The following is a 21,527-nucleotide window of genomic DNA, read 5'->3' on the forward strand; positions in this document are numbered from 1 at the left end:
AAACTGCATTAATTTTTATAGTAGCTCAAAAAAATCTAATGATTTAAATGAATAAGATTTTTTAAAAAAACTCTTGAAATTGAAAGAATAATAATTTTACTACAAAATAATGTAATTTTCTTATGCAGTTAAAAAAATGGCTCTTTGAGTATACAATACATCTAGTCTAATGACTGCTTTATGAGCATTTGTGTGGCTAAGTCTCATTCCCTTCAAAACTAAAATGTAGATATGGCATATAACCTCTGACCTAAACAGGAGAACTTCTCTTTCTTTCTCACTACTAATTTGCATTTTCTTACCAAATAGACTCAGTTCAAGTTGTTCTTATTGTATCTTTTCAAGACTACAAACTCATATTATTTATTTCCATTGTCCTAATGGTTAACTGAGATATGGAAAACAATCTGTCTTCTTAAAGAATATGCCTAAAAAAGACTGATAAATATTTACATAAAAGATGTTTATGGCTGGATGAAACAGTCATAATCAATCACTATATTTCTGGAATAATTATCCCATATGCTGCAGACAATAGATGTTCTTGGGTACCCAAGATCAATATAAATTATATAATCTCAAACTTTTAGATTCATCAAAAAACTAAACAAAACTAGAAGTTAGAGGACCCTGGGAACAATAAACTCAAGGAAGGAATGGAAACAGTTGGACAATTTTTAATCTAGGTTACCACTGTAAACTGCTAGCAACTGTGAAAACTATTAGCACTGAAAGAGACAAAAGAGACCAAAGGATCATATCAACTATTTTCAGATGAAGCTCAGAGAGACAAAAGGGATTTTATAAAGTCAGGCAGCTCATTAGTGGCAGAGAAAGGCCATAGTCTTTTGTCTTCTGAATCCCAGTTGAGAACACTTCCTGTATCAAGGCTACTGACTTTGTATTCTGTTTATCAAACAGATCCTAGATGTTATAAATGAATACCTTGGAGATCTACATTTCTTCCAGTACTTTGGCCTTTAGCAAAGTAGAATCCTGAGACCTTCAAAATACTGAGATTGAAGCTTCATAAGCTTGTGCCTACTAGTTAAGAGTGCCTTTTAATTATATTTTTTAAAAAGCGATCCAAAATAGGACTTTCTCATCAAGTCCCTTCTATTTGGTTTTCTAGGAAAATTTAAATAAACTGATGACCAATTTGAGGAGCACACATCCTCACTTTGTACGGTGTATCATTCCCAATGAAACCAAAACTCCTGGTAAGACACAGAGCATGAACTAATCAAGCAGCAACAGGTTTGAAAATTCAATGCCTAGGAGTAAAATTCTCTTCTCTATTTTTAGGTGCCATGGAGCATGAACTTGTCCTGCATCAGCTGAGGTGTAATGGTGTGTTGGAAGGCATCCGCATTTGCAGGAAAGGATTCCCAAGCAGAATCTTATATGGGGATTTTAAGCAAAGGTCAGTTCTCTTTGTTGTATTTCATCAAATGCTGTGATGATTTTATCATCTTAATTGCTGTCCTTTGTTTACTCTATTTCATGTAATCTAGTTGGTATATATTATAAAATTAAGAAGTTGAATAATACAGTCTTGAAGTAAGAGTACAGGATAACAGGATAGAAGAATAATAGAAAGAAGGCATGCAACAGAAAATCATCATTTCATTATCTAACCTTAAAGAACAGTTAGACTTCCTACTTTCACTTTTGTTCTTAAGATTTTTATTGATATTTATTTTTGGTGTCATTTGAATATGGAATCAAACCTTCCTAACTATTCTTCATCTGTTTAACTTAACAGATACAAGGTTTTAAATGCAAGTGCTATTCCAGAGGGACAGTTCATTGATAGCAAGAAGGCTTCAGAGAAACTCCTGGCTTCTATTGATATTGATCATACCCAATATAAATTTGGACATACCAAGGTATAGTTGTTACTTATTTATGCCTGATCCAATACCTTCTGCCATTTCTGTCTCATGTAGTATGGGGATGATTTGTGACTCTCCATTTCTCCAGGTTTTCTTCAAAGCTGGCCTTCTGGGTCTTCTGGAAGAAATGAGAGATGAAAAGTTGGCCCAGATAATAACAAGAACACAAGCTGTCTGTAGAGGATTCCTTATGAGAGTAGAATACCAGAAAATGTTACAGAGGAGGTAACAATGATAAAGATTATCAGAATTATAAGGTCTCCTGAAGATTATCAATTAGATTTTGTCATTCGTTAATTCTTTCATTTTGTGGTTAACATGTGCCTCTCAACCCTACCATACATCAGCTTTTGCTTCACTGTTCATACTTGAATTCCCTCCAAACTTTCTCTCGTCTCCAATTTCTCCTTTTCCATCCATCTCACTTATAGCTGCAGAAACAGTTTGCAGGAAGCACTATTTTCATCATGCAGTATCTCAGTTTGTGGGTCCCCGTGGTGACCCATGTCAAATGCAAGTTGCTTTGTTTGGCTGTCAAGGACCTCTCTATTCCCCACCTCATTTATCATTTCCAACCACACAGTCTTTTCTAGCCAGGCTAAACAATTTGTTTATCTCTTATGTTCATGTTTTCACAAGCCTTGTCCCCTTGTCCAAATTTATCTACTCAAAAGTTCCATTTCTCCTTTCTGTAATTAACCTTACCAAGTTTATCTACACACTACTGCATTCCCTCTCCTCACACACACAACTTGCATTCATTTTTCTCACCTGTACTTATTTAGTTCTGCATTACAAGTGTTCCCAAGTCTTTTCCATGCATCCACATGATGGTTTGTGTCAAGGTATCTGCCTTCTCAGACTTGCAGTTCTTAAAAACTGGACCCATAGAAATAAAATTTACATTTTAACAAATTCGAAGAAATATACACATTGCTAAAAGTTAGTCAAACCTTGCTAGTCTATTGGTACAGTTTGCAGAAAAAACTAATTTCTATTACTATTTTTCAGTTTTACTTAGCAAAAACAAATTTTAGAATACAGTTCATACTAAATATTCTGCAATTTTTAATGATCTAATTAAGCAGATAAGACTGAGGCATTTGAAAGAATTTAGAAAAGTCACTGTATTATCTGAGGAAGCTAACAAAAGAAGAGTGGATATTTCAGTGGTGATTAAAAAGAGTAGTTTAAAGAAAGAGATAGCAAAACAGATGACCACTTTAGGTGGGGCAATTCGGAAAGCAACCTCTTCCATTTCACAGTTCACAATCATATGGCAACAACCAAGCAGTACAATCAACTTACAATTGCTACACCAACTACCAAATCAATACTACTGTAATAATGTCAAATGATCCTTCAATGAATGGCATATGCTACTCATAAATTCAAATGTTTATCCTCCAAAATCAGCTTCTTTCCTAGTTTGATGGGAACTAAGAAAAATGAATTGCTCAATAGGAACAGCACTCACATTAGCAAAGTAGTTGTATTGAGGACTGCAAACTATGAATGTGAGTGTTCAGAGTACATGTGTGTGCAAATTTTGCATATAATATATAAGAATCTGATATTTATGTACAAAGATTATCATTAAAAGGACAGTTCATGTGCAATAAATAGTCAAGGGTATTGCATGTAATGGAACAATCTACACTGATAATGTTTTGTTTTAGTTTTGGTCCAGGGATTAAACCCAGGGTTGCTTAACCACTGAGCCACATCCCCAGCCCTTTTTTTAATGTTTTATTTTCATAAAGAGACTCACTAAGTCCTTAGGGTCTTGCTAAGTTGCTGAGGTTGGCCTCCAACTTTCATTCCTCTTACCTTAGCCTCCTGAATTGCTGGGATTACAGGCATATGTCACTGCACCGGGCAACACTGATATTTTTATGTCATTTCAGAGAAGCCCTTTTCTGCATTCAGTACAATGTCCGTGCATTCATGAACGTCAAGCACTGGCCCTGGATGAAACTCTTCTTCAAGATCAAGCCCCTCCTCAAGAGTGCAGAGACTGAGAAGGAGATGGCCACCATGAAGGAGGAGTTTCAGAAAACCAAGGATGAACTTGCCAAGTCAGAGGCAAAAAGGAAGGAACTGGAGGAAAAAATGGTCACTCTATTGAAAGAGAAAAATGACCTGCAACTCCAGGTTCAGTCTGTGAGTAACCCATATTCTGAATGTACTACGCTCCAAACCTTTTTCTGAAATGAGACTAGAGTCTGACTTACAAAATAGTCTTTTCTTGAAAAAAAAATTGCAAGTTTTGTTGTTAAGTATTTCCTGATCTTCCAATATGAAAGGAAGGAAAGGCACAATTACATCCAAGTTACAAAAGGGAAAAGGGAAGATTGAAGAATTTATTCAATAACATCACAAAATTTAAGTACCACGATGGAATCAAATTGAAAGTAAAGCCCCCAAATCTCATTCAGGTATTTTATTCCTTTGTCTTGGCTGCATTGTCTCAACCTTAAGAGTATAGTCCTATTTTCTAAACACAAGTCTATGAGATTGTCTTCAAATTCAAGAACAACGGTTAATATTCTTTGTCTCTGTATCTCCTTTCCTGAACCCCTGATATTAAACACAATAAACATACTTGTATTAACTTGAACTGAATTACCAATGCAAGAGGCAAAGCAATGAAACCTCCCTGATTCCTCTTTTGATGCAAAGAAGAGTTCTTAGGGCTCTGTTTATGAGTCAGATTTTTGTCAGGATGAGAAGTAAATTTGTCACAGCATTCTGGCCAAACATAACCTCCCATTTCCTTAGTTCAACAAGCCCAACATGTCATGAAGTAACATACAAAGAGGATAGTTTCCCTAAATTTTAAGTGATTTTCAATGGTTCCTCTGATGGTTTCGCTTATATGAAAGTTACATTTTTCTAAAAACAGGACCACGGCTTCTCTAGCTTAATCTTTATCATACTCATGATCAGTTAGAAAATACTTATTGAATGCATCATTATTTTTTAAAAAGCAAAGGAACCATGACAGTCCTTATTATTATCCTTTTTAATTACATTTATTTTCAAATATTTTTTTAAAACTTAAGATATAAACAAAACAAACAGTGGGAAGTTAAAGAAATTCCCCAGGGGCAGAGTAAGCTAATACGTTATTGGCTGGATTGATTTTTATTTGAGTCCTTTAATTAATCACTTATAAAAAATTTACAAAGCTGTTTATATAGTTTCTCTAAATTACTTATTCGTATATTTTCTAAAGTTCATTTTGAAGCTAATAGGCAATTCTTTAAATGGATACAGAAATGTTGGATAATTATAGTGTTGTTATGGACCATCAGAAAGGTTTCAACATATAAAAAATGCTTAATAGTATTTAAGTTACTTTCTTTCATTTTTTAAATGCAATCTGGCAACTAGTTGTTGAGAAGGGGAGGGAAAAATCAAACTCAAAACTAACCAATTTCTTTTAATCAACATCTTTGAACGTTATAGCTGAAAGGCTCTTGATAATCATTTATTCCAGCCTCCTTCTTTACATATGGAAAATACTGAGAATAAGAGGAATGAAGCAATTTGTCCATGGTCATACATATGGAGGCACTATTGGGGCAAGCATCCAGACTTCATTTTACATTGTCTAGATGTCTTTCACTCTTCTATACACTATTTTTCAGAGTCAATGACACCTCTGATTCAATCATTATGAAGACTAGAGTGCTTCTAAACCTAAATCTCACTTCTAATTAGATGCATTTCTCCAGGTCATGTAATAAGGTTCATTTAAGGTGAAATTTATATTCATACTGAAAAATTCAACAAAATTCAGTAAAACACTATTACTTTGTGCAAAGAATAAGTTTCAAAATCAATACCAAGTTCTCTAAATATCTTAATGAATCTCTCCATAGGAAGCAGATAGCTTGGCTGATGCAGAGGAAAGGTGTGAACAACTGATCAAAAACAAAATCCAGCTTGAAGCCAAAATCAAAGAGGTGACTGAGAGAGCTGAGGATGAGGAGGAGATCAATGCTGAGCTGACCGCCAAGAAGAGGAAACTGGAGGATGAGTGCTCAGAACTGAAGAAAGACATTGACGACCTAGAGCTGACACTGGCCAAGGTTGAAAAGGAGAAGCATGCCACGGAGAACAAGGTATGAAGCGGACTCTGTTGTACTATATACAGGCTCTTCCTAGTGAGGTGGCAGAGCTCATCTCTTTCTTAACCTCCGTAGGTGAAAAACCTCACAGAAGAGATGGCAGGCCTGGATGAAACCATCGCTAAGCTGACCAAGGAGAAGAAGGCCCTCCAAGAGGCCCACCAGCAGACCCTGGATGACCTGCAGGCAGAGGAGGACAAAGTCAACACCCTGACCAAAGCTAAAACCAAGCTTGAACAGCAAGTGGATGATGTAAGCATATTTTTAATATCCTTTTGAAATATTTTTAAAAATATACTTTCAATTTTTAACATATTTACTTTCTCATTAGCTTGAAGGGTCTCTGGAGCAAGAAAAGAAACTTCGAATGGACCTAGAAAGAGCAAAGAGGAAACTAGAAGGTGACCTCAAATTGGCCCAAGAATCCACAATGGATATAGAAAATGACAAACAGCAACTTGATGAAAAGCTTAAAAAGTAAGAGCTCTAAAAAAAATTTTATGTGATATCATTTTTCAATTCCTGTGGGTATTAAAATGACTTATTTTTCTTTCTACAGGAAAGAATTTGAAATTAGCAATTTGATCAGCAAAATTGAGGATGAGCAAGCAGTAGAAATTCAACTACAGAAGAAGATCAAAGAGTTGCAAGTGAGTCATCTCACCTGTTTTTTCTACAAAGAAGAAAACCCCAAAATTGAGCTGGGTTTATGTTGATGTGCCTGTTTCACTCCTAGGCCCGCATAGAAGAGCTGGAGGAGGAAATTGAGGCAGAGCGGGCTTCCAGGGCCAAAGCAGAGAAGCAGCGCTCTGACCTCTCTCGGGAACTGGAGGAGATCAGCGAGCGACTGGAAGAAGCTGGTGGAGCCACTTCTGCTCAAGTGGAGTTGAACAAGAAGCGAGAGGCTGAGTTCCAGAAACTTCGCAGGGATCTGGAAGAGGCCACCCTGCAACATGAAGCCACTGCAGCTGCTCTTCGGAAGAAGCATGCAGACAGTGTGGCTGAACTTGGGGAGCAGATCGACAACCTGCAGAGGGTCAAGCAGAAGCTGGAGAAGGAAAAGAGTGAGCTGAAGATGGAGATCGATGACCTTAGCAGTAACGCAGAGGCCATTTCCAAAGCCAAGGTATTCAGTACTGATTTTAAATGAGGGTAATGACATAAATACTCATTCCTTGTTCTCTTTCATTAAACATGGTTTGCAGGCAATTTTATAGTACTACTCGAATATTTTTTATCCTAATATATTCCATTCTATTTCATTTTTTAAAAAATTACTCATTATGACCCACTAAGAGGATTTCAAAATCCACTTTAAGTGTCAGTATAATTGGAATACATGAATGGTCTCCAACAACAAACAATGTAAAGATATCATGTACTCACTATGCTTGAACTCTGGCATATTCCACAGAGTTGATGTCATAACTTTCTACTTACACTGGACATAAATGTATTCATGCTAAAAATATTTTAGGAATCAGAGTCTAACTTTCCTTTTTGTGTGTGTGCTGCATTCAGTGTCTTATCTTTCATGGCACCTGTTCCATAGGTAAACCTTGAAAAGATGTGCCGTACTCTAGAAGATCAAGTCAGTGAGCTAAAGACCAAGGAAGAGGAGCAGCAGCGGCTCATCAATGAACTGACAGCGCAGAGGGCACGCCTGCAGACAGAAGCAGGTAATGGCACCTTCCCTGAGTCCCAAGACTAGGTAAAAGTGATTCTGGAGTCCAAATAAATAGAAATACCCCTATTTTAAAAGGGGATAAACTAACTCTCAGAATTTTCTGGGCAGATCAAACAGGAAAAAAAAGTAAGAATGAGCAGACAAGTTTACTAGTTACACTCTTATGGCAGTTCTGCTTGTTAATCCCCAGTTCTGTAACAATATTAAAAAGGAGATTACACACACACACACAAACACAGAGTTTTAAGACAATTGTTATGCCATTAAAAATTCCTTTGCTTCTACAATTTTTAGGTGAATATTCTCGACAATTAGATGAAAAAGATGCTTTAGTCTCTCAACTTTCAAGGAGCAAACAAGCATCTACCCAACAGATTGAGGAGCTGAAACGTCAGCTAGAGGAAGAAACTAAAGTGAGTTTTGCCATTAATCTTCTTGATTAATCAAATCTAAGCATGCCCAGTAGGTACTACTTGAGGTATATAAACTAAATATCACTAAATACATGAATTAAAGTCACTAAATTGCCATTTGCATAGGCCAAGAACGCTCTGGCCCACGCTCTGCAGTCCTCACGCCATGACTGTGACCTCCTGCGGGAGCAGTATGAGGAGGAGCAGGAAGGCAAAGCCGAACTGCAGAGGGCGCTGTCCAAGGCCAACAGTGAGGTTGCCCAGTGGAGGACCAAATACGAGACAGATGCCATCCAGCGCACAGAGGAGCTGGAGGAGGCCAAGTATGTGCTGTGCACTCTAGAGGAGGAGAAAGACAGTCTCTTAGCAGCACAACTCTGCAACTCCCAGAAGTAGCTGTGATATCAATAACATAATAACAGGAAAAGCTAATATTCACTGAGTGTGTACTATATGTCAATTATTGTATACACATTCACTAATTTAGTTTTCATAACAATATTATGTTGGTATCATTATTCTTATTCCTATTTTACTGATAAGGAAATTGAAGCCACAAGATGTTAACCAATGACCCTAAGGATAAATAAATGAGTACAGTTTGGATTAGAACCAGATGTTCTGATTCCAGAACCCACCTTCTTAAGCACTGAGCAAACAGACATGGCTCTCACCTCTCTTTGTATAAACCAAAGGATGCCTTCCAGTATTTTCTTGGATATCAGAACTAAAGTTTTTTTCTGTACCTTAAGGATATATCCTTGGCAAACAATTGAGAATAAAACAAGAATGTAGAAAACTCTAAACAAAAACCAAACCTGCCTTTGCTTAAACTGTATTAATTGTCCTGATTTTCTATAAATTTCTTTCTCTTTTTATATTTTTCCCAAATATATATAAGTAGAATAAACTGGCTATGCCAGGAATAGAAAGTCTGAAAAAACAAATAAATATGCTCAGCATATTTTTGCCCAATAAAATATCTAGTTAGTCTCAAATTCTTTTCGTAATGAGAAAGGATATATAAATCAATAAATAGTTTTCTCTGCTAATCATTTTCATAACCATTCCCAATCAAAAGTCCTAAAAAAATCCCAAATTACTAACAAATTAAGGCACAGTGACAGCTTCAATAACAGCCTCTAAAAATTCAATGATATACCAAAGACATGAATTCAATTGTTTCACTACTTTGAAACTTTGCATATAGTTTATTATCTAGAAAGCAGTCCTGGCTCCCACAGTTTTGAAAAACACATAGGTTTTGCCAGTAAAGAACAGGACTGTGAGAGACTCCATGGAAGTTATTGCTTTACCCCTGGCCTTAGACTGGTCTTGACTCTCTGGCTTCTTCTTTAGGAAGAAGCTGGCTCAGCGTCTGCAGGAAGCTGAAGAACATGTAGAAGCTGTGAATGCTAAATGTGCTTCCTTGGAGAAGACAAAGCAGCGGCTCCAGAATGAGGTGGAGGACCTCATGCTGGATGTAGAAAGATCCAATGCTGCCTGTGCAGCTCTTGATAAGAAGCAAAGAAACTTTGACAAGGTGGCCCAGCCTGCTTAAACTTTATGAATGTATTATCTGGTTTTCCTTCTCCTTGTATCTACTGACAATTAATTGCTTCTCAGGTCCTATCAGAATGGAAACAGAAATATGAAGAAACTCAGGCTGAACTTGAGGCATCCCAGAAGGAATCCCGTTCTCTAAGTACGGAGCTGTTCAAGGTGAAGAACGCCTATGAGGAATCCCTGGATCTACTGGAAACGCTAAAGAGGGAAAATAAGAACTTGCAGCGTGAGTCCTCATGACATTCCCTGCCTTCGCAGCCCTGACAGGACCTTCCTGTGTTGCCACAGTCTAACTACTTCTCCTGGTCTTTTCATACACAGAGGAGATTTCTGACCTCACAGAGCAGATTGCAGAGGGAGGGAAACAAATTCATGAATTGGAGAAAATAAAGAAGCAAGTGGAACAAGAGAAATGTGACATTCAGGCTGCCTTAGAGGAAGCAGAGGTATGTATTATTGTTGTGAGAAAAAAACAAAGACAAACATCAGTGAAAACACTGACAGTGGGTACCATGAGACGGACACATTATTATGACTCTCATGACAATCTGAATTTGTATGGCCTTTGTGAAGAACAACCTGGCAATGGTAATCAGAAGCCGTAAAAATTCAAATACTCTGACCCCCTCAATTCTAAGAATTTATCCCAAGAAAATAATGCTAAAAAGAGGCAAAACTTTTAGATATGTCCAATCCAAGAACAACTACAACAAAAAATTATAGAATTAGCTATTTGGTGGCATTCCATATAACCATTAAATAGGATTAATATGGAGAAATATTTATAATAGATAAAAACATTTGCTTTTTAAAGTCAAGACACAGAGTTGCTTGTACAACTTTGATTATGTAAAAATATATAGGGATAGGAAAACAGACCAGAAAAAATTCATATTAAGATGAGTATCTCTCAGTAGGGGCACCACTGGTAGTTTTTTATTCATTCTTATATAATGCCCCTACATTCTAGAATGAACATGTTTTATGTAATCAGAGAAATACATATATTTTAAAACTGATAGTTTCTACACCAGATTAGTATATCATAAGCATTTTAATTTATATAACAGATTAAGTTCATGTTTATTACACATTAAATTTAATCACATACTTTTGCTAGTACTAAAAGGATTTTTATAACAGAAAACATCTTTATTACAAAGCTGTCCTATATAATTTGTGAGTGAACAGCAAAAGAATGATTTTGCCTAGGTTTTTGTATTGTACTTTGCAAAATTAGATTAACTAATCTTAGTAAGTTTGGGTCAAAATGGAATAGGGTCCAAATACTCAAGTTTTTTTCCACTATTAATTGATCACTGTTTTGTTCAGGCATCTCTTGAACACGAAGAAGGAAAGATTCTTCGTATCCAGCTTGAGTTGAACCAAGTCAAGTCTGAAGTTGATAGGAAAATTGCTGAAAAAGATGAGGAAATTGACCAGCTGAAGAGAAACCATATTAGGGTTGTGGAGACGATGCAGAGCACCCTGGATGCAGAAATCAGGAGCAGGAATGATGCTCTGAGAGTCAAAAAGAAGATGGAAGGAGATCTGAATGAAATGGAAATCCAGCTGAACCACGCCAATCGCTTGGCTGCAGAGAGCTTGAGGAACTACAGGAATACCCAAGGGATCTTGAAGGTAATTCGCCTGTCAGATGAGTCAGGGAAGTTACCTGTCTGCCGTTCCCCAAAATACTTTGCTAAGTGAGCCCTTTTTTCTCTTTTAACAAATTATATTGCTAAACATATGAAGGTAACTAAACTAAAGGCATACAGAACATAATACTTTAAAAGATACTATATGAAATAAAACAGAGAAGCCCAAAGATTAAGGTATAAAAGTGCACAGAATTTGGTACCAGACAGGCCTCAGTTGAGTTTCAGTTTTTTCACTATCTTCCTGATTTTTGACAAGTTATTTAGCCTCTCAGAACCACTGTTTCTTCTTCTCCAAAATAAGAATGAAATTTCCTACCTCATAGGAGCACTGAAAGGATAAAACGAGATAACAGATATTAGGTACTACATATGGGAAATGATAAATGTTAATGACTCACACATGACAAAATAACTACTTCAAGGCAGAAAAAGAACAAGAATCTATGTCTTTTGATAATTCTCTCACCCTGAGCAAGTAACAACCATTCTCAAACTCATTAAAATGACATGCATGTCATTTCCTGTTCCTGGTACCAGTACATTCTTCCAGTTTGTCTCCTGTGACGTTTCCCATCCTCTCCATAATGTGCCTTAAGGGGTTTTTTTTTGTTTGTTTTTCTTGTGTGTGTGTGTGTGTTTACTTAATAGGAAACCCAGCTGCACCTGGATGATGCTCTCCGGGGCCAGGAGGACCTGAAGGAGCAGCTGGCAATTGTGGAGCGCAGAGCCAACCTGCTGCAGGCAGAGGTGGAGGAGCTGCGGGCCACACTGGAGCAGACGGAGAGGAGTAGGAAAATAGCGGAACAGGAGCTCCTGGATGCCAGTGAGCGTGTCCAGCTTCTCCACACCCAGGTGAGACAAAAGCTGATTATTGGTAAGTGATGAGTCAGATTCGTTTTTATAAATATGGATATAAAAACCAGGAGGAGGGATATGTTTTAAAATATTAACTGCAATTATCTTTGAGTGATGGGATTATGGGTGATTTGGGTGTGTGTTCCTACTTGACTTTTAAAATTTTATTTTTAGATTCTCTACCAAAAAGTGTTGTTTTTGTTGTTGTTGTTGCTGTTATTGTTTTAATTTAAAAATAAGGTTTGCCTCTTCACATTATCTTCAAAACCATGAGGTAGAATAAATCTGAGTAAAGGTATCTATAGTCTCCAAACTCTGAAAATGTTCCACACAGAGCTTCTCATTAGGGGCACTGCAGCATTTGGCTTTGTTGTATTCACTGTCCCTGTGCCTCACAGGATATTTAGCATTCCTGACTTGCCCAGGCATTAAATGCAATAGCAACTCCTAGTCATTGTGACACCAAAAAAATGTACCCCTAAGCATTACCAGATATCCACTGAAGCTATTTTGCTTCTCTTAAAGACCTACTGCTTTGAAATCTTAAGAAAATATTTTCATAAGACAAATTCAGAATTCCCTAAGGAAGCAAGCAATGAAAGTTCACCTCCTAACTGAGAAACTCCCTGTTCCAGGCACTTACAAAAAGAATCTACTCTTTTCTAACATAGTATTTCTGACCTTTTAAGGATAGAATAGTAGTGCCAGGTCCTAGCCACTTGAGAGACTGAGGTAGGAGGACCACAAGTTCAAAGCCAGTCTAAGCAACTTAGAGAGGCCCTAAGCAACGTAGCAAGACCCTGTCTCAAAATAAAAGAAAAAAAATTTAAAATAAATGGGCTGGGGATGTGACTCAGTGGTAAAGCACCTCTGGATTCAATCCCCAGTACCAAAAAAATAAAAAGGATAGAACATTAGTGATGTCTTGATTGAAATACAATTGAAAGAGCAAATAGTTAATGTCCATCGATATGGTCACTCTTAAATTTTAGAGTCCTTATGCATAAATCAGGTGAACATTGGGGCACTGGCAAGAGAATGAAGGCATTTCGAACCTTGCAAATGATTGATTTTTGCACTGGACAAATATTTAAAGCTTAGTGAAATCTTGGTATCAAGTCGCTTGGGCAAGTCAACAACAAAACATTTGTAAAATGTGAAGAGGGCAAACAGAAAATCTTATCAAATTCTACGGCCATTTTTTTTTACCAGAACACTAGCCTCATCAACACCAAGAAGAAATTGGAAAATGATGTTTCACAACTCCAGAGCGAGGTGGAAGAAGTAATTCAAGAATCACGAAATGCAGAAGAGAAGGCCAAGAAAGCCATCACTGATGTGAGCAAGATGTGCATTTGTCTTCCTGACACAGCTGCAGTAACTGCTACCAGCAGGTTTCATTATCCATTATTCATTATTCATTATTTTTTTTTACTTATTTGCTAAATAGGCCGCCATGATGGCTGAGGAGCTAAAGAAGGAGCAGGACACCAGCGCCCACCTGGAGCGGATGAAGAAGAACTTGGAACAGACCGTGAAGGACCTGCAGCACCGGCTGGATGAGGCTGAGCAGCTGGCTCTGAAGGGTGGCAAGAAGCAGATCCAGAAACTGGAGGCCAGGGTGGGTGTTTCAATCTTTCAGAACTTGGGAAAGGAAAAGGAGCACTGCCTCCTACATATGGCTCCCATTCATGTCCTGGGGCAAGGGACACCCAGCCCATACCTTCAGTAGGTTCTGGGCTAATTAATATCTCCTAATTACAAGTATTTCTTGGTTGCAGGTACGTGAACTTGAAGGAGAAGTTGAAAATGAACAGAAACGTAATGCAGAGGCTGTCAAAGGACTACGGAAACATGAAAGAAGAGTAAAGGAACTCACCTATCAGGTAAGGGGAACAGCTTTCTAGAATATCCAGACTTTCTACCCAAAAGGAAACTGAAACCCTGGTGACTATTTTTGTGGCACTCACAGACACACCCTACATATAATAGGTAAAAGACAGTTTCTTATTCCAGACATATACTCAGCTAGGAACATTAGGGAGACCTTAGAAAACATTAGGGAGATGTAGTTCAGTGGTATAGCATGTACTTAATATGGGTAAGGCCCTGGGTTTAATCCCCAATACACACACACACACACACACACACACACACACACACACACACACACATGCACGCGGAGCAGAAGAAATAAAGAAGAAAGAAAAGAAAGAAAGGAAATGACATAACAGAGAAAAGAACTAAGTAGATAAACTAGTATTAGTTCTAGTTTGGCTTCTTGACTGTTGAACTTGAGTAAATTAATGATCTTAAACTTAAGCTTTAGTTTCCTCATCTATAAAATAGAAATAACAGCATCTACTTTCTCGGGAAGAGAGGTAAGGGTTAGAGAAGGTGTGTGTAATTCCCTAATACAAAGCCTGCGCATAGTAGACATTTAACAAGAGTGGCCACTGTTAACAGACTGAAGGAATCCTCAGAGTTGGTCAAGTTTACTCCATGTCCACCTGCCATCATATCAACTAATTTATTTTACTGCCCATAGTTGACTAATTTATTTGGGATTGAATGCACATTATTTTTTCAAACTTTCAGACTGAGGAAGATCGTAAGAATGTTCTCAGGCTGCAGGACTTGGTGGATAAATTGCAGGCAAAGGTGAAATCATACAAAAGACAAGCTGAGGAGGCTGTAAGTATTTTTTAAGCCCTTGAGGAAAGAAGTAAATTCCTATTGAGGTTAAAAGAATGTGTTAAGAAAGAAGGAATAAAGAATCTACCACTCAAATTTTTTAAGAAAGGTGCATTTATAAGTATTAATTTATCCCGCAGATCCTAATATAAATTAGAACTTCAAGAGAATGTATTTTTATTATCAAGCACTTTGTAAGGGCTGGGGAGAAAAGAAAGTTCTAAATAACCCACTTACTTGATAGCTGCAAAGACTACATAGTAAAATCTCTAACACCAGATTAAATATTCCTCTCCCTTCAGATGTACACAAAATCAAGGGTTCTTAAAAGCCACACCAATCTTTTACCTGAATTGACTCACTCACTCCCTACCAGAGTTATCAGTGGGTCTCTTCTCCCTGCATCCATTCCAGCTACCATAAGATCATGTTGAAAGGGCTGGGGATGTAGCTCCGTGGTAGAGCACATGCTTAGAATACATGAAGCCCTAAGTTCAATTCTCAGCACTGGGAGAAAAAAAAAAAAGATGTTGGAAGATTCTCCAGCCATACATTTCCTGGTTGTCCCCTCAACTCTTCCAGATACTTGTGGTGGGTAGGAAGGAAGGAAAGGAGAAAAGAAAAGGAAAGGAGGCACAAATGGCAATGAGTCAAACCAACGGAGGTGGTCTTTCTTCCTTGCCTTTCTCTACAGACTGAGTCAAAACATATGGCAAAACAATATTTGTGGGATTTTCCCTAAGTTATTATTTGACTTTATATTTACTTATTGAACTCTATCTATTAGGATACCTGGGTCTCTTCTTCCTTTCCAGTCAGGACATGCTTCATGAATGGATATGGAGCTTGAAGAGAGGCTGCCGCTTCTTCTCCAAAACTATTTCTCCTTTCCTTCTTTTAAGTAAAAATTGTAACTGAAGTTTTAAATTCTGTCTAGATTCTAAGTCAGATGTGGCAAACAGAACATGAGAAAGAAGTATCTGACTGGAGAAAATAATCCTGTATAGTGACAAATACAATGAGGATAAAAGTCACAATTCTCTCTCTATTCTTAGGAGGAACAATCCAATGCTAACCTAGCTAAATTCCGCAAGCTCCAACATGAGCTGGAGGAGGCTGAAGAACGGGCTGACATCGCAGAATCCCAGGTCAACAAACTTCGAGTGAAGAGCCGGGAGGTGCACACAAAAATTAGTGCAGAGTAAACACACTTGCCTGATGCTGCCAAGTGGTTAAGAAATGCACAAAATGTGTTATTTTTGATCACTTGCTTTATCATGTTCATTTTTCTCTTCATGTTAAATAAATGAAACCTACAGTAAATTTACAAACTAAACGACTTAGATTTTAATTTGCAAACTTACTTGCCCTCAAATACCGTTCTCACCTGGCTATTTTTAATGTTATAAATGGCTTCGTAGAGCATTTATTTTGTACCTCCATTACCACCCACAGCCCCTTCCCTGGCACACATCCCCCACATACACATACTAACATCTTTTGCAGGGCTTATTTTTTTATTAACTTTCTCTAGATTGTTACAAATTACTCAGGAAAACATTCTCTGATGGTACCTCTCCAGACAGACCCACTTATTTAACCATTCCATAAATAGATATTGAATATTTACTATGCTTTAAATACTGTTCTAAGTTCTGTGGGTATAGCAAGGAACAAAACACAAACGAGAGAAAAAACAAGAAACAAGTAGCCATGTAATGTATAAAATGATAAGTGCTAATGAGAAATTTAAAAGTAGAGGAAGACAGTCACAATTGTATAGAAAGCAGGCAAGTTGGTGAGCTGCAGTGACAGGGAGGAGGTCAGTGTGGCTGGAAGAAATGAGCAAGGCAGACAGTTCTGACATGAGAGAAGAACCAGGGATGCAGATCATCTAGGGTCTTAGGCCTTACTTTTGCCTTTACTGAGAGGGAAGCAGGAAAGTTTTGGAGGATTTGAAGAAGAGAAGTGATATTAACATATATTTCTAAAGAATCATTTGGCTGCAGGGGTGTAAAAAGAATGAAGAGAGCAAAGGTAGAAACTGGGAAACTAGTTACTTGCCTATTGCAAAATAAAAGATTAAAAAATGTCAATGCAGGGTTGGGGAGATAGCTCAGTTGGTAAAGCGCTTGCCTTGCAAGCACAAAGCCCCAGGTTCAATCCCCAGCACCACAAAAAAAAAAAAAAAAAAAAAAAAAAGTGTCAATGGGGCTGGGGTTGTGGCTCAGTGGTAGAGCACTTGCCTAGCATGTGCGAGGCACTGGGTTTGATTCTCCGCACCACATCTAAATAAATAAGTAAAGTAAATGTCCATCAACTACTTAAAAAATATATTTTTAAAAATGTCAATGGCTTCAACCAGAGAAATAGAATTGGGAGACAATGAAAAGTGGATGAATTCTAGATTTACTGAAGGTAGCACACACAAGATTTTCAAGTAGGTTAGATAAAAGAGGGAAAGAAGGAAAGATAGGGAGTGAGGGGAAGATAGAGGAAGAGAATGAACTATGAAAAGAGAGATGAAGGATAAGATAACTTTGGTGGAGTACAATATCACGAGTTGGCCTCCAGAAAGAAGGGAAGCAGTATAACAAAAATGCAATCTAGAAAAGATTGTACTTCAGGTACTCCTTCTTCCACCTGCCAGCAAATAATCTTCCCCCACCTATCAACCTCTGTCAATCTCAAGCCTTTACAGAATAAGTTGTGCATGCACAATCTCAAGTATGTCTATAATTAATGACAACAGTTTAAAACAAAAACAAAAGCAAATTTTTCAAAATGTCTCTCAAAATTTTGGGTCAAAGAAGAGATCAAAACCACAATCATAAAAACTACTAAATGTAAATATAAGAGAAATTCTTTGTGACCTTGGCTTAGGCAAGAATTTCTTAGATCTAACACCAAAAGCACAAGCCATGAAAGAAAAATTAATAAATTAGACTTCATCAAAATTTACAGCTTCTGCTCTTTAAAAAACACTGTTTCAAAGAATGAAAGGACAAGCCGGAAGCTAAGAAATAGTTTTGGCAGTTTATATCCCTCATAAAAGACTTGTATTCTGAATAATAAGTAAATCTAAAAGTTCAATTTAAAAAAACACCCAAAACTTTAAAAGGTTTAAACAAACATTTCACTAAAGAAAATAGGCATGCTGTGCACAGTGGCACACACCTGTAATCCCAACCACTCAGGAGGCTGAGGCAGGAAAATCACTACATTCAAGGTCAGCCTAAGCAACTTAGTGAGCAACTTTGTCTCAAAATAAGAAATAAAAGGGCTGGGGATGTGGCTTAATGGTTAAACCCCCTGGGTTCAATCCCTAGTACCAAAAGAGTTAAAAAAAAGATGATGACAAAGGAGAAGAAGGAGGAGGAGGTTGAGGAAGAGAAAAGAAACCAGGCAGAATTTCAGACGACTAAAAAATTAACACGAATCAATAGGAAAATACCAATTAAAACATGAAATACAACTACACACCTATTTTAATGATTAAAAGACCAAGTGTTAGCCCAGAGGTGGAGGAATGGGCCTCTCATAGCTGCAAGTCATAATGTAAAATGGTACAACCACTTTGGAAAACAGTTTGACGGCTCTTTAAAAGTTGAGAAATTATACATATCATGCAGTCCTTCCATTTCTGGTTATTTATCCAAGAGAAATGAAAATATACATCTACACAAAGACTTGTACACAAATGTTTATAGCATATTCATTTCTAATAGTCAAACACTGGAAAGAATCCAAATGTCACCAACAGATGAATGGATAAATTGCAGAACATACAAAAATGGAATACTACAAAAAAAAAGGTTGAATCTCAAAATAAATACTTTTTTTTTTAACAGTACTGAGCCACATCTCCAGTCCTTTTCATTTTATAATTTGAGACAGGATCTTTCTAAGTTGCCAAGGCTGGACTCGAATTTGCTGTTCTCCTGCCTTAGCCTCCCCAGTCACTAAGATTATAGGCATGTGTCACCACTCCCAGTAGATAATTGCACTTATCTCAAGCAGTCAGACACTCCTCCAAAAAAGTATATACAATATGATTCCATATGTATAAAATTCTAGGAAATGAAAACTATAAGGATAGAAAGCAAACCAATGGGATACAGATGGAAGTTAAGGGAGAATACAGGGGACAGGAGGAGAGAGCAAGAGGAATCTTGTGACTAATGAACATGTTCACTATGGACTAAGATGATGGCTTCACAAGTGTGCACACGTCAAAACTTAGGGGATAGACTTTAAATGTGAAGTGTACTATATACTTCCACAAAGCTGTTTAAAATTCTTCATTGAGGGAAATATGACAACACTGAATATTAAATGCCAAATTTTAAAGTCAGAATTAGAAATTTTGATAGGAATGTAGTAAACCTGTTCATTAGTTCACTGACATTTTACTATGCTGAGTTTTCCAATTCATGACTACAGTCTATTTCTCCATTTATTTATCTTGACTTCTTTCATCAGTGTTTCCTAGTTTCTAACATGCAAGTCTTGTACATTTTGTTAGATTTGCACATTTTTTTGTAATAATCATAAATGATATTGTACAGATGTTCCTTGACTTACAGTGGGGTTATTTCCCAGGAATCCATGATAAGCTGAAAATATTCTAAGCCAAACATACATTTAATATACCTAATCTATCAACCACCATAGCTTAGCAACACAAGACATTAGATCATCAGTGGTTTCCCCTCTTGATCGGAGGGCTGACTGGGAGCTGCAACTCAAGAGACAATTCTATTGCATATTAGCCTGGGAAAAGACCAAAATTCAAAATTCAAAGTTCAGTTTCTATTATATATGTATTGCTTTCATACTATTTTACAATAGTATGAAATTAACCGTACTGAAGGAAAATTCAGTACAGAATCTCTGTACAAAGAACTATCATAAACTGGGGAGTGTCTGTGCTTAATACCATAAAAAAATTTCAATGTACTAAAAGTAGAATACAAAACCGTGCTTATAGATTAATACCTCAGTTACATATGTGTTCAGGAACACATACAAACTTTTGAAAAAATGGTGGGAAGGGATTTAAACCAAGGTAGAGATAACCTCTGTAGTAAAATTTTAGGAGATGTTTGGGTAAATGTTACTTAAAGCATACAAAATTACAGTTAAATAGGAGGTATAAGCTCATGAAATGTATTGCACAGCATGGCGACTATACCTAATGATAATAGTGATAATTATTATATTATTAATAATTCATTGTAATTAGGTATGATAATTATGAATTAATAAGAATTATGAATTATTTTTGAAAAATGCTGAGAATGTTGTTTTCACCACAAAATAACTATGGGAGGCAAAACGTCTATAATTAGCTACATTTATTTTATTTTGTGTGCATGAATATGTGTGTGTGTATATGAATATATGTACAACACACAAATACTTCAAAATATCACATAGTACATGAAAAATGCCTGCAATTTTCTCAATTAAAAAATAAATTTAAAAAAATAAAATTTTCCTTCAGTACGGTTAATTATATTTTTCAATGTGTTTATTACTTTGGGAAATATTTAAAGCTCATATTTTAAAAATAAATAAAAATAATCTGCCTCTTAAGATTTCATATCCAGTTTTCATCATAACTGACAACAGAAAGGTGAAGGGGAGAGGGTCATTTGATGGATGAGACCATTAGCACAGCTGCTAAAAGCTGTTGCCTTTCATCCAAGCTTTCTGTACGGATTAACATTCCAGGGCTAACACCCAGCAGCTGTCAGTGGGCAAACTTAAATTCTGCCTCCTGGCTGTGGCAGAGGTTTGAGCACATGTTACACATATCAGTGTCCCCAGACACCTTCACTGAAGACTTCATCGGTCACATTTTCCTAAGCGGGAAGCTAAAGCAGCAGCCGTGGGCAGATTCTTAAGCCCTACTTAAGGATGGAATTTACCACTCCATTCCTCCCCCTGGCTCCACAGGTCACCAAGATGCTGCTTCCGGAGGCCACAAGGAAAAAGGACGCCTCTCCATGATAAAAGAGAAAAACATCCCGCCTTGGGGAACACACCCAAAACAAGGCTTTTCTTAGATCCCATTAACCTGACCTTCATGAGAGGACGGACTATTTTCTCAGGTCCCAACAGGAACCATAGCCCGTGGCTCTCGGGGAAACTGAGAGGCCCAGGAGTATCAGGGCTCAAATTGAGAAATTCTGTTAAAAGCATGTATAGATAAGGTGGTTCTTTCCGAGCAATAGAAACTTTTCATCCATTATTTTGAAAAAAAAAAAAAAAAATTGATATGCACAGATTTTAGTTCTCAAACTGGATTTTTTGACATATGAACTATGTCAATATAATATGATATAACATTCGGAAACTTTAAATGGGATTTGGAAACGTAGGAATTTTCCAGAACTTTCCTTCCGGATCAGTCATGTCATGCAGTTACCTGTATCATACAGCACAAATCAATCGCACTCCAGTCCCTCGAAAACCCTCAAATGGGCACTACCCACCGAATCACGGCACTGCTTCCCCACCAGTCCCAACCATGGCGCAGGGTTACTTCCTGCCTCAGTCTGACACACCCCACCCCACTTCCCGTGACGCTCTGGGGCACACTGGAAGTGATTCCT

General features: G+C 37.2%; 1 protein-coding gene across 2 annotated transcripts in view; it reads left to right on the forward strand.

Moving 5' to 3' along the window:
• The window catches only part of MYH8 (myosin heavy chain 8), a 28,671-nt gene extending 12,434 nt beyond the window's left edge, over positions 1–16,237 (forward strand). For both annotated transcript variants that reach the window (XM_079134052.1, XM_079134053.1), the window contains 23 exons: positions 1,133–1,220; positions 1,306–1,423; positions 1,766–1,889; positions 1,984–2,120; positions 3,803–4,058; positions 5,783–6,025; positions 6,107–6,283; positions 6,363–6,508; positions 6,591–6,681; positions 6,768–7,157; positions 7,584–7,710; positions 8,013–8,131; positions 8,258–8,454; positions 9,491–9,674; positions 9,758–9,923; positions 10,019–10,143; positions 11,030–11,338; positions 12,007–12,210; positions 13,426–13,551; positions 13,664–13,834; positions 13,995–14,099; positions 14,812–14,907; positions 15,963–16,237. In XM_079134052.1, the coding sequence (XP_078990178.1) occupies positions 1,133–1,220; positions 1,306–1,423; positions 1,766–1,889; positions 1,984–2,120; positions 3,803–4,058; positions 5,783–6,025; positions 6,107–6,283; positions 6,363–6,508; positions 6,591–6,681; positions 6,768–7,157; positions 7,584–7,710; positions 8,013–8,131; positions 8,258–8,454; positions 9,491–9,674; positions 9,758–9,923; positions 10,019–10,143; positions 11,030–11,338; positions 12,007–12,210; positions 13,426–13,551; positions 13,664–13,834; positions 13,995–14,099; positions 14,812–14,907; positions 15,963–16,112 (3,849 nt within the window). In that variant the 3' untranslated portion in view covers positions 16,113–16,237. The remainder of the gene's footprint in view (positions 1–1,132; positions 1,221–1,305; positions 1,424–1,765; positions 1,890–1,983; positions 2,121–3,802; positions 4,059–5,782; positions 6,026–6,106; positions 6,284–6,362; positions 6,509–6,590; positions 6,682–6,767; positions 7,158–7,583; positions 7,711–8,012; positions 8,132–8,257; positions 8,455–9,490; positions 9,675–9,757; positions 9,924–10,018; positions 10,144–11,029; positions 11,339–12,006; positions 12,211–13,425; positions 13,552–13,663; positions 13,835–13,994; positions 14,100–14,811; positions 14,908–15,962) is intronic.
• The last annotated feature ends 5,290 nt before the right edge of the window (positions 16,238–21,527 follow it).

This window comes from Sciurus vulgaris (genome assembly GCF_902686455.1).
Source record: "Sciurus vulgaris genome assembly, chromosome: 3".
Taxonomy (NCBI): Eukaryota; Metazoa; Chordata; class Mammalia; order Rodentia; family Sciuridae; genus Sciurus; species Sciurus vulgaris.